Source organism: Herpailurus yagouaroundi, unplaced genomic scaffold, assembly GCF_014898765.1.
Source record: "Herpailurus yagouaroundi ecotype Mexico unplaced genomic scaffold, PumYag 191, whole genome shotgun sequence".
NCBI lineage: Eukaryota > Metazoa > Chordata > Mammalia > Carnivora > Felidae > Herpailurus > Herpailurus yagouaroundi.
In genome coordinates, this window is record NW_024412422.1 from 4,181,316 (window position 1) to 4,194,364 (window position 13,049).

General features: G+C 45.2%; 1 protein-coding gene across 2 annotated transcripts in view; it reads left to right on the top strand.

Annotated features, from left to right (window-relative positions):
• The first annotated feature begins 1,720 nt into the window (after positions 1–1,720).
• The window catches only part of PXN (paxillin), a 59,591-nt gene continuing 48,262 nt past the window's right edge, over positions 1,721–13,049 (top strand). For both annotated transcript variants that reach the window (XM_040443707.1, XM_040443708.1), the window contains exon 1: positions 1,721–1,781. In XM_040443707.1, coding sequence (XP_040299641.1) covers positions 1,736–1,781 — 46 coding nt within the window. In that variant the 5' untranslated portion in view covers positions 1,721–1,735. The remainder of the gene's footprint in view (positions 1,782–13,049) is intronic.

Here is a 13,049-nt window from a genome sequence, read left to right on the forward strand (position 1 = left end):
CCCCCCCCCCCCCGCCTTTTTTCTTTCCTTCATGACATTGATTTTTTGGAAGAATCCAAGACAGGTATCTTGCAGAGTCCCACATTCGACTCCATCTGATTGTGTCCCAAGGTGTTGATTAACATATTCCTTTGTCACCCTATATTTCCTGTAACCAAGACTTCCCAGCTTGATTAGATTCAAGAGAACTTGAAAGGTGGCTCTGTGAACTTTGTACTGCACCTTCCATTTTTCAGTGATGCTGAATTTAAGCACCTGGTTAAGGCAGTAACTGCTCTCTCTCTACTGTAAAAGTAATCCGGTGTCTGTGGAATGAACACTTGCCGTAGGAACCATTTGATACTAAAAGCCCTTTGCTTTCCATGACCACTCTTCTCAACTACTTCCTGATCAGCCATCAAATCCGGCTGAGTAAGATAAATTAATGTCACTCCTTCTATAGAACCCAGGATAGGTTTCCTAGGACTGGGGGAGACCCTGCATTTACGACCTATGGTCCCAGGAATTCAAGAAGAGTCCTCAGTTAAGCCAATGTATCAGAACTGAGCAAACCTGATGGAAAGAAGAGGTCAGTGATAATTGCTCAAAGGGGCATCCTGGAGACCCCATGTTAAGAACTTTAAGAGGAACCAGGTGTGCTATCCAGAGGCTGAAATTTCCTTTCTTTTTAAAAACTTTTAATGTTTATTTTTTAAGAGAGAGAGAAAGAATGTGAGCAGGGGAGGAGCAGAGAGGGACGGAGACACAGAATTGGAACCAGGCTCCAGGCTCAGAGCTGTCAGCACAGAGCCCGACACAGGGCTCAAACTCATGGACCACGAGATCATGACCTGAGCCGAAGTTGGACGCTTAACCGACAGAGCCACCCAGGTGCCCCACAATATAAGTATCCTTGATGGTGTGATCTGGAAATGCGCCCCAACCATTTCTTCCCACCTTAGTTGGTTGCCAGGATGGCTAATCAGGGTATCAAACCAGGTCTGAAGGAAATAGACAATGGTGCTCCCTCCCATGGCAAATTTTGTGTTGATGAGAATGTCGGAGGATCCTCTGGCAAACACTGACCCATGTGGTGTGGGGGTGTGGGTGGGAGTGAGTTTTTAGAATTTATAATAGCAAGTAAGTAAAATAATGACTAATTGGTAAGCAAACACAAGAGAGAAAAAGCATGGAAAAACCACTGGAAAGATGAATAGCTTAAGGAAAACAAAATGATGTTTTTATTTTTTAAAAAAGGTAAATTTTATAAAATATCCATGTGATATTTTGCTCTCAGCTCTATCAGAATCCTCTTTTGGCTGGGTAATTTGAGTTGCAATGACTTTTTTCTTAAATTGAAGTAAAATTCACGTAACATAAAATTAGCTGTTTTAAAGTGAATCCATGTGATTTTAACATATTGTTTTCTATTTTACAACCTAATTTTTTTCTGGTTACAAAATTATTGCATGTTTGTATGCAAAATCCAAGCATCCTATATATATGAAGAGATAGTCAAAGACTCCCCCCCCCCCATAATCCCACTTCAACCACTAGAAGAGAAAGCCACAGGTAGATGAGACGATTCCTCCAAATTGTTCTATTCCTATATTAACATAATTGTTAACAAACATTGAATTATACTCTACATACAGTTCACCATTTCCTTTTCCTTTAGGAAAATGCCTATGCATGGGCATTTGGGATGTTTCCAGTTTTTCCTGATTATAAGCAATGCTCCAATGAACATCCTTGGATGTACAGCTTTGCCTGCTCATGGGATATTTCTAGGAAAATTCTCTGTAAGTCTGATCGCCTGCACAAAGGCCATGTGTATTTCGCATTTTGCGAAGTGCCCCCAAGTCAGCTTCCCCAAAACTATACCAGTATTTGCCCACAAAGCCACGTAGGGAGAGCATCTGGAGAATGTTTGATGTATATGTTTGGACGTGCTCTGTAGATTTCACAAGGCTCCACCCGATTAGGGAAGGAAAGAGGGAGGGACATGAATTCACATCCAGTTCCAACACTTGTTTATTCCCAGCTCCTTTCCAGACAGAGAGCAAGGAGAAGAGTCTGGGTTGGGTGAGGTAATCCTGACCCCATCCCCCTCTGCCATGTAGGGAAATAATCTTTGGAAACATCAGCTCCTGTGGAGCCAACACTTACCCCACCCTCCCATCCTGTTGCCCCAGCCATCCTGGACCCCCTGGCTCCAGAGCACAGAAAGCCTGGGCTCCGAGGGCTATCTCAGCAAGAAAAGGACTCACCAGCCCCCAAACAATCTTCTTAGTGTCCAAATCACTGCAGACTGTCTGCAAGAATCTCTGGCTTCTCGAGGTTAAAAATATCCTATGCCGGAGGGGCCATCAGTGTCTGGCTCAGAAGAGAACTGGCTCTCCATTGCTGGGGAAATTAACTAAAACCAATTGACTTTTTTTCTGTGAAGCTTTGAAGCCAGGCTTTTAACTGGGTTAAAATCCTTACTCCACTATTTGCTAGCTATGTGACCCTAGGCCACTTCCTTAACTTCTCTGTGCCTCAGTTTCCCTGGCTGTAAAAGGAGTGTCGTGATCTCATCCATCTCAGAGGCCAGCGGGTCTCCATCCTGGCTGTGTACAAGAATTGGCTGGCAAGCTTTTAAAAATCCTGATGTCCAGGCTGTATTCTAAGCCAATTAAATCTGAGTTTCTGAGGGCTAGTGTTCTGGGCAAAGATGTATATATTTTAAGGTTTCCCAGATGTTTCTGATGTGCCATAGAGATTTTGTGAGTATTGCATGATTTTGTGAGTATTGAATGAAAAGTGCTTCTGCTGGTGCCTGACGCAGAGTTGAATGCTTTGGTAGGGGTTGTGGGACCAATCATCTAAGCCTGGGTGGTGGTCAGGGAAAGCTTCCTGGAGGAGGGGTTAGCTGAGCTGTGAACCAAAGGAGAGGAGTTACCCTGGCCAAAGAGAACAGGATGAATTTTAGCAGGGGTAACAGCACCTGCAGGCATCTGGAGCCTGGGGGATGTGGCCTCCAGAGGAATTGAAAGTCATTCTCTGTGACTGGAGCTGAGAAGGGAGAAAGTAGACATATTGGGTCCCCTGATGAGGGTAGAGGTCAGAGAAAATCACTGTGTTTTATGCTGGTATCCTGAAGGATTATTTCAGCAGGATGGTAAGATACCCAGACCATGTCTTCCCTCCCAATTCAGAGGCAGCAGGGCCTTCCTAAGGCACTGTGTCCAAGCCAGCTGGGGAGCTCCAACTTGCCAACAATCGGCCACCCCCCCCCCCCCCCCATGCTCTCATTCACGAGCCGGCCCATGGACTCTCAAGTCAGAGAGTCCTGGCTTTGAATCCTGACTTTACCACTTTGTACCTAATGTGGCCTCTGGCAGGTGACTTCACTTACAAGCCTCAATTTCCTGGCCTGTAAAACAGGCATGAAGCCCCCATTAGACTTTTGCAAGGATTAAATGAGGTGATGTAAAAGATAGCACGGTGCATCCCACATGTCAAACAGTAAATGTTTCCAATGATTATTCTTTTTAAAGATTATTATTATTCTGTGGCGCTTGGGTAGCTCAGTCGGTTAACTGTCTGACTTTGACTCAGGTCATGATATCCTGGTTCATGAGTTCAAGCCCTGCATAGGGCTCTGTGGCGGTACAGAGCCTGCTTCAGAACCTCTGTCCCCCTCTCTCTCTGTCCCTCCCCTGCTGGTCTTTTCTCTCTCTCAAAATGTATAAACTTAAAAATAAAAATAGGGGCACCTGAGTGGCTCAGTCAGTTAAGTATCCAACTTCAGCTCAGGTCATGATCTCACAGTTTGTGGGTTTGAGACCCGCGCCAGGCTCTGTGCTGACAGCTCAGAGCCTGGAGTTGCTTCAGATTCTGTGTCTCCCTCTCTTTCTCTCTGCCCCTCCTCTGCTCGTTCTCTCTCTCTCTCTCTCAAAAAAAAAAATGAATTTAAAAAATAAAAATAATTATTCCAAATAATGATTCTGTAATGACAAGTATTAATATTATTAATAATATTCACAATCTTGATTCTGCAACCCTTTGGTGGCTGGATAGATTCCCAAATCTGTCCTTTTCTCTCCCAGCCCTAAAGTCCCACTTTGGTTCTCCCATGATAATTAGAGCTTTAATTTCTCAGCTCTTTTTCTGCATTTTTCTTGTTGTTCAATCTACATAACAACCTTGGGAGGCATATGTTTTATTATCCAGATTTTACAGTTAAGGCAACAGAGGCTCAGAGTGGTTAAGCCACTTGCCCCAAACCACCCAGATACATATTACACCTGCAACCTCATACACATTCACTGATGAGAAAACTGAGGCTCAGAAAGATGAAGTATCATGCCCAAGGTCACACACTTGGCAGGTGGCAAGGCTGGGATTTAAACCCTTGTCTGTCCTATGACTTCTGGACCCTGTTTCTGTCCTCCCAGAGGACGGAAGTGCCTGCTAGGATTCACCTTCTAAACCACCTGGAGAGATAAGCAGGGGAGGCTGAAACCTTTCATTCTTGCTGCCCTTACTCTGGGGCTCTTTTGAAGACCAGCCCCTTCTGGAATGCCCTTCCCACCAACTGCCTCCTGTTCTTCAAAAATCAGGTCAGTGTTCACTCTTTTCCAGGAAATATTTCCAAACCTCAATTGAATCACTCTTAAGCTATTGGTTCCCCTTCATGCAAACATCTGCAGTGTCATATTTACAATGTTTTTTTATTTTATTTTTTTATTTGAGAGAGAAAGAGAGAGAGAGCACAAGGAGGGGAGGGGCAGAGAGAGAGAATCCTAAGTAGGCTCCACGCTCAGTGCAGAGCCCGATGTGGGGCTGAAATCAAGAGTTGGATCCTCAATTGACTGAGCCGCCCAGGTGCCCCTGTGTTTTATTTTTATGTTATTTTTTATTTTTATTTTTTAAAATATTTATTTTTGAGAGAGAGAGAAAGAGAGAGAGAGAGGGAGAGAGAGAACGTGAGCAGGGGAGGGGCAGAGAGAGAGGGAGACACACAATCTGAAGCAGGCTCCAGGCTCCGAGCTGTCAGCACAGAGCCCGACGTGGGGCTTGAACTCATCAGCCTTGAGATCATGACCTGAGCTGAAGTCGGACACTTAACCAACCAAGCCACCCAGGCGCCCCTATTTTTAAAATATTAATTCATTATGGGAATGGGTAAGATCACATATGTGGTTCAAAGTTCAGAAGATTCAATGGGGTGCCTGGGTGGCTCAAGTGGTTAAGGGTCTGACTCTTGATTTCAGTTCAGGTCATGATGTCACGGTTCATGAGATCAAGCCCCACATCAGGCTCAGTGCTGACAGTGCAGAGCCTGCTTGGGATTCTGTCTCTCCCTCTCTCTCTGCACCTCCCCTGCTCACTTGCACGCGCGCGCACACACACACACACACACACACACACACACACACACACACTCCCTCTCTCTCTCTCCCTCTCTCTCTCTCTCTCAGAAAAAAAAAGTTCAGAAGACTCAAAAGGGTATTTAGTGAAATTGCTTCGCACTCCTGACCCCCAACCACTTTGCTCCCACTCCCCCACCCCCTGCCAGTTAACGATAGTGTTTATGTATTCTTCCAGATCTCTCAGCATATAGGAGCATCTCATAAACAAATATATTGTTTCCCACCTTCCCCCACAAATGATACACATGTTACACACACTGTTCAGTTTTATTTTTTAGATCTTGGAGACTGTTTCATATTAGTACATAATGATCTTCCTGGATCTCTTCTGTGGCTACACAGTTTTCCATTGTAGGACTGTATGTAGTTTATTTAACCATTCCCTTGTGGATGGACATTTGGGTTGTTTCCCGTCTTCTGCTCTTAAAAACAGCACTGCAGGGGCGCCTGGCTGGCCCGGTAGAATGTGTGATTCTTGAGTTCGAGGTCATGAGTTGGAGCCCCACGTTGAGTATACAGAATACTTAAAAATTATATCTTAAAGGGGCGCCTGGGTGGCTCATTCGGTGAAGCATCCGACTTCAGCTCAGGTCATGATCTCACGGTTCATGGGTTTGAGCCCCACATCGGTCTCTGTGCAGACAGCTTGGAGCCTGGAGCCTGCTTCAGATTCTGGGATTCTGTGTCTCCCTCTCTCTGCCCCTTCCCCCCTCAAATGAATGAACATTAAAAAATATTTTTTAAAAATTAAATCTTAAAAAAACAAACAAAAAAACAGCACTGTGGCTAAGGTCCCAGTACCTGAGACTTTGTTGTCAGTCCTGGGAAACTCTGTGAACGGTCTGTGGTGGAGTGGCTGGGGCTGGGGTCTCATCCTGAGCATGCAACTAAGCCCCCAGCCCAGGCAACACATCTCTTTATGCCTCGGAGTGTCCCCACCCTTTCCTTCTTTCAAATAATATTTACCGAACAGCTGCCATTCTGGACACTGGTGAAGAAGATAAGCCCAGTCCCTCTTCTCATGGTGCTGACATTTTAATGGGGGAGGGAGAGACACCTAATCAACAGGTAAACAAATAAATATAGAACATAATGTCAAAAGGTGAAAGTAATTAAAATAAACCAGCATAAAGGGATATAGGGTCTGATGAGGGGGGTGGAGGGATTGTAGATAAAATGTCCAGGACCCACAGAGGTGACTCGTGAAATGAAACCTCAGTGATGAGCAGGAACAGCTGTGCCAAGATCTGGGAAGAACATTCCAGAAGGAGTCTTGCAGCTGTGAAGTCTCCAAAGTCAGAACTAGTTTGCGGTGCTCGAGGGACATAACGGAGCAACATGAATCAGGAGAGACGAAGACAAGATCTGGGGTGCAGCCTTGGAGATCCTGGTGAGGATTTTGGGTTTATTTGCAGTGCAACAGGAAATCACTGAACTGGTGAAGCAAGGGAATAATAATGTGACAATGTACATTTTTTAGACATTACTTTGTGACCCAGCCATTCCACTCCTAGGTAATTATCTAAGAGAAAGGAAAACATATGTCCACACAAAGACTTTGCTAAGAATGTTCATAGCAGCTTTATTCATAGTGGCCAGAACTGGAAAAACAGCCCAAATATCCATCAGTAGGACAGTGGGGAACCAAAGTGTGGCACATCCATACAAAGGAGTACTACTCTGCAAAAAAAGGAGCAAACTCAGGACGCTTGGGTGGCTCAGTCGGTTGGGCGTCCAACTCCTGATTTTGGCTCAGGTCATGATCTCATGATTTGTGAGTTCGAGCCCCTCGTTGGGCTCCATGCTGACGGTGTGGAGCCTGCTTGGGGTTCTCTCTCTCTCCTCCTCCTCCTCTCTGTGCCCCTCCCCCCCCCACAGGTGCACTCTCTCTCTCTCAAAAATAAATAAAGATTTTTTAAGTTTATTTTTGAGAGAGAGCGAAAGCGGGGGAGGAGCAGAGAGAGAAGGGACAGAAGATCTGAAGTGGGCTCTGCACTGACAGCAGAGAGCCCAACGTGGGGCTTGAACTCAAAGCTCATGACCTGAGCTGAAGTCGGAAGCTTAACTGACGGAGCCACCCAGGTGCGGAGCAAACTCTTGGTGCATATGACGTGGTTGAATCTGAGGAATATGTTGGGGGAAAGAAGCCAGACCTCCCCACACCATGCAAAAAAGAGAATACATATTGTAGGATTCTGTTTCTGTAAATACATTATAAAGAAAATGCAAAGTAATCTCTAGTCACAGAAAGCAAATCAGTGGTTATCTGGGGCCAGCAGTCAGAGGACAGGGGATCAAATGCAAGAGGCAGGAAAGAGCAATGGAATGTTCTGTATCTTGATTGAGGCAGTGGTTACATGGGTGTAAACATCTATCAAAGCCCATTGAACTAGTACACTTGAGACAGGTGCGTTTTATTAGGTATAAATTATACTTCAATAAAGTTGATTTTTAAAAATGCTTATTTATTTATTTTTGAGAGAGAAAGGAGTGGAGGGGCAGAGAGAGAAAGAGAGAATCTCAAGCACATTCCGCACTGTGTCAGGGCGGAGCCCAACGCGGGGCTTGAACTCATGAACCATGAGATCATGACCTGAGCAGAAATCAAGAATCAGTCCCTTAACCGACTGAACCACCCAGGCGCCCTAATAAAGTTGATTTTTTAAAAAGGGTAACATTGGCTTCTGGGTGGAAAATAGGCCCCAGGAGGCCAGTTTGGAGCTTAGTTGCAGTAATCCCAGGTGGTGGCTTTGTTGCCACTACAGAGATGGCATTGGAGGTGGAAATAGGAGAGGGCTGCTGATTACCCTTGGTAGGTGGTGAGCAGGACTGGCTGTGGGAGGTGAGGACAAGGGGGACTAGTGATGACTTCCAGGTGTGCACCTGTCAACACGTGGGGCCCTTAGCTGACATGGGGACACAGAGGGTGGAGCAGCTTTGGAGCAGAAGCCCAGCCCCCTTCACCCACCGAAAGCCTGGACGGTCTCTTGAGATCCCTTCTGTCCCAGTGATTGTGTGAAATTCCTCCCTCCCCAGGCAGGTACGGAGTTGTCAGTCACCGAGAAGACGACTCACCGCTGCCACCTTATGGAGGAGACTGGTAACAGGGAAACTGGGATTTCAGCTGAGGTCTCCCTTTATGTTTCATTGTTCAGTTACCCACCCCCCGCCCCCCCGCAGTGCTTCTCTGTCGCAGCTCAACTCCTTCAACCACGCAGTGCCCTTGAGGAGTGGCTGTGCATCGGGAAGGGTCCCAAGCTCCATCACCAGTTCTGCTGTCACTAAGAACTCACTGCGCTGTAACTTTAAATATTTCTCTGTAAATGACTTACTTTTTCATTTAACTTGGCCTCATCCTAAATTGCAATACTGTATTTATTGAAAAACATCCACGTGTAAGTGGACCTGCACACTTCACAGCTATAGTGGTTTTATGGGCTATTTAGGTAATTTTCTAATACACATGAATACATAACTATTAAAATAAGAATTCTCGGGGCACCTGGGTGGCTGGGTTAGCTCTCTGCCCCTCCCCCACTCATGCTCTGTCTGTCTCTCTCTCTCTCTTGAAAATAAACATTAAAAAATGTTTTTAAAAAATGAGAAATCTCTGTGTACCATTTACACATCTCTCATTCCTCTGGTGGTATTTGTACCCCATCTGAGGGGAAGGGGGATTCTTCATGGGGTCACTCTAAGGTACTGTGCGCCAGTCGGTGCTCACGAAATATCGATTATACATTTATCTGGACACAACTGGGACGGACAGCACTTTGTCAACACTCAGCAGAAACACCGACAAACTGAGCACTTAATCTCTGATACAGCACTTCCACTCCTAGGAAACAATCTTCAGGAAATAATTAAGGATGCATGCCAAGCTCTTTTTATATTACGGACATTTAATTTTTATCTTTTAGTTGATCTGTTTGTTTTGGTTTTTTTTCCCTAAATCTCTTCCTACAGTGAACAACTAGTATAAAGAAAACTTCCACATCTATATTGTAAGGTCTGGAATTTACTTTTCTAAATCTTTTTTTTTTTTAATTTATTATTTTTATTTATTTATTTTGAGAGAGAGCTGGGAAGAGGCAGAGAGAAAGGGAAAGAGAAATCCCAAGCAGGCTCCATGCTGGCAGCACAGAGCCCAATGTGGGGCTTGAACTAACGAACAACGAGATCATGAGCTGAGCCAAAACCAAAAGGTAGATGTTTAACCAACTGAGCCACCCAAGTGACTCACCTTTCCAAATTTTTTTTTTCCCCCTTGAATCCCTTCTTTCTTCTGCGTGTCAATCAGTGTACTATTAAGACATGGTCTCTGCCTTCCTGGCGTCTAGAGTCTAGTACGTACGAGATGGGAAAATGCAAACGACCAGTGCACAGGAACTGTTTAATTATAATTGTCAAGAGTGCTTCCAGGGCCCTAAAAAAAGATCTTAATAACAGGGGCCCTGCAGGTCAGGGAGTGATTTTCTAAGGAAATGGCTTTTAGATTGATATCCCCCCAAATAATGATGCCAGCTCACATTTAAAGCTGCACTGTCCCACGGGGTCCCTACTGGCCACATGTGGCTACTGAGCACTTGAATTGAAATGTGGCTGGTCGAACTGAGATGTGCTCTAAATGCACAATACATACTGGATTTCGAAGACTTCACATGAAAAATAAAAAGTGAGAAATCTCTGATGTTGTTTATACTGATTAAAAGTTGAAATGAGAATATTTAGGATATATTGGATTACATCAAATATGTTAATATCCATTTTACCTGTTGCTTTTACCTTTTTAATATGGCTACTAGAAAGTTTTAAATTACATATGTGGCTTGCATTTTGTTTCTAGTGGGTAGAGTGGAGCCAGAGAGTGCTTACTGATAACAAGGACCTTTCTAAGTCCTAAATGTGTAGTATTTCATTTAGTCCTACGATGATTCTGGGAGGTGGCTTTTTTTTTTAATTTTAAAAGTTTCCTTATTTTGAGAGAGAGAGAGAGAGAGAGTGTGCACGTAGGGGAGGGGGGAGAGAGAGAGAGAGAGAGAGAGAGAGATGGAGAAAGAGAGAATCCTAAACAGGCTTTGCACCATGTGGAGTCCAATGCGGGGCTCAAACTTTGGTGAAGTCAGACGCTTAACCAACTGAGCCACCCAGGTGCCCAGGGAGGTGGCTATTATTTGTCTAACTGCAGAGGAGGAAAACTGAGGCGCAGAGAGCAAATGGCCAGAGATTTTCACCACCAGCAAGTGGCATAGCTGAGGTTTGAACCTAGGTGGAGTCCCTCTGCCTGACCAATACGCACTTAACCTTTACCCCATGCTACTGAATACAAGCACCACTGTGCTGGGACATCCATAGCCATCGGGGCAGAAGGAGCAGCACAGAGATAATCCACAGACTAGATGGGCCTCTGCTCATTTGGCGATGGAATGACCCTGGAGGATCTGCTTTCTCCGGGGCTGTTTCCTCACCCTGGGGACCCTGAATTCAGCACTGTCTGTCAATGCATGTTAATCTTTAGGAAGCATACTTATAATGGCCCACTAAGCATTCTCTAACTCAGACATATCCAGTGGAAACAAAATGCAAACCATATATGTAATTTACGGTTTTCTAGTAGCCCTATTAAAAAAGATAAAAAGAAACAAGTAAATCAATGTTTTATTTAACCCACTATATCCTAAATGTAACTGTATCAACCTGTAAGCAACATAAAAAAATATGTCCCTGGTGACCCGTCTATCTCCCCATTATCACTCCCTGCCTCATATTTCATGCTGCGAATTCCTTCTAGTTCAATGCACCTTGGCCACTGTCTTGCCCACAGACATTTGCATATGCTGTTCTAGGCAGTGGGGAATGATGTGAGACTAGCCATCCTTCATACAGGCCTGTTTGCTTTTCTGCCTGCCCTTTTGGACTATAAACCTGAAGAAGGCAGGCACCATATCAGATTTATTCATTGCTGTATCCCCACCCTGAGCACAGCTCCTGGTACAGTGCAGGCACCGTTAAATGTCTCACCTTTGAGTGGTTAATGAATGACCTCACTACTTATTTTCTGTTTCTTCAGTTAAACTGTGAACTTTCTGAGGAAAGGGACTATGTGGTTTGCTTTGTTCCAAGTGTCAGGTATAGTGCCCACTAGTCGTTCAGAAAATATACATTGAGCAGCACCTCCTATAAGCCATGCACATACTAAAAGCTATGTGGTGAGCTGAAATGGACATGGTTCCTGTCCTCACGTGCGAGACATTGATCCAAGAATCCCACCACTAAATGTAAACTGCAGTAGTGAGTAGTGCTTACAAAACAGGTACATTACAGGTGTTGGAAGGGCAGGCTTGGCTCTTGAATTTTAACATAGGAGGACCTGGTAGCCAAAAGTGAGCTGCTTGGTTCTGCCTTTAAGAAAGAACTTGTCACTCAGATCGAGAAGAGGCTACACTCTTCCAGGGCATCCCCAGCCAATGGCTGAACATGCTGGGGGTCCTGGGGCTTGAATACTTCTGCCCAATGGAGATCCTCTAATGAGTTTTTGTTCTGGTGCTCCCTGATAGGTTGTCTATCTTTGTCAGATGAGCCCTTGTCCAATTCTGCTTCTTCCTCTTTCTCCTTCATGGTTGTTGCCGCCAACACCCCCCCCCCCCCCCACCGGCCACCAACTCTATTTCAACATCTGCTTCCTGGAGGATCTGACTTGACCCAGAGGGGCTTGGGGGCTGGATTCTTGTGGGCAGGGGAACTTGAAGTGTTGCTTTCAGGGTATTTTTATATAGAATCAACAAACTACCATTGCCCTTTGCAAAGAATGGGGAAGGGCTGATAGTAATAACTGCCTCTATGAGAATTAACTTAGATAATAGCTGTATAGTATCTGGCACTCCATGAACCGCAGCTGTTATTATTACCTGATCTCTGAGTGAGTGGGTGTTTCAGGAAACTGTGCCTGGCACTGGGTATAATCTCCTTGAAGTCTTCCCCTTAATATCTAAGGTGGGGTCCCCTCTGCTCCTTGCAGAGTTTTGGAAAGGTCTCCCTCTAGGGAGGGTAGACATGTGGAAGATTAAAGGATATATAACTTTGAAAGTATTGAATCCAGGGGCTCCTGGGTGGCTCAGTCGGTTAGGCAACCAACTTTGGCTCAGGTCATGATCTCAGGTTTGTGAGTTTGGGACCCACGTGGGGCTCTGGGCTCTGGGCTGATAGCTCAGAACCTGGAGACTGCTTTGGATTCTGTGTCTCATTCTCTTTCTGCCCCTCCCCCACTTGTTCTCTGTCTCTCAAAAATAAATAAATGTAAAAAATAAAAGAAGAAAGTATTGGATCTGGCCCCAAAGCTGGATTGCAAGCTGCACTGCCATCGGTCCAGAGGGCAACCCCAAGAAAGGTCCTCCAAAGGTTCCTTGCTTTACCTGGTACTGATTTATGGTCCTCCTGGGAGATGACCTACTGGTAGATAGGTAGACAGACAGGTGGACAAATCTGACTCTCCAGTGGATTGATATGTGATGATTGAGTGACCGATGGATGGACAGACACAGATCAGACTGAGATGTCAAGACAGGAGATGGATCTGTCAGCCAGACGGTCAGGCTTGTGACTTTGAGACGGACAGAAAGGCTGACAGCAGGGCCGGAAGGCCTGGGCGGG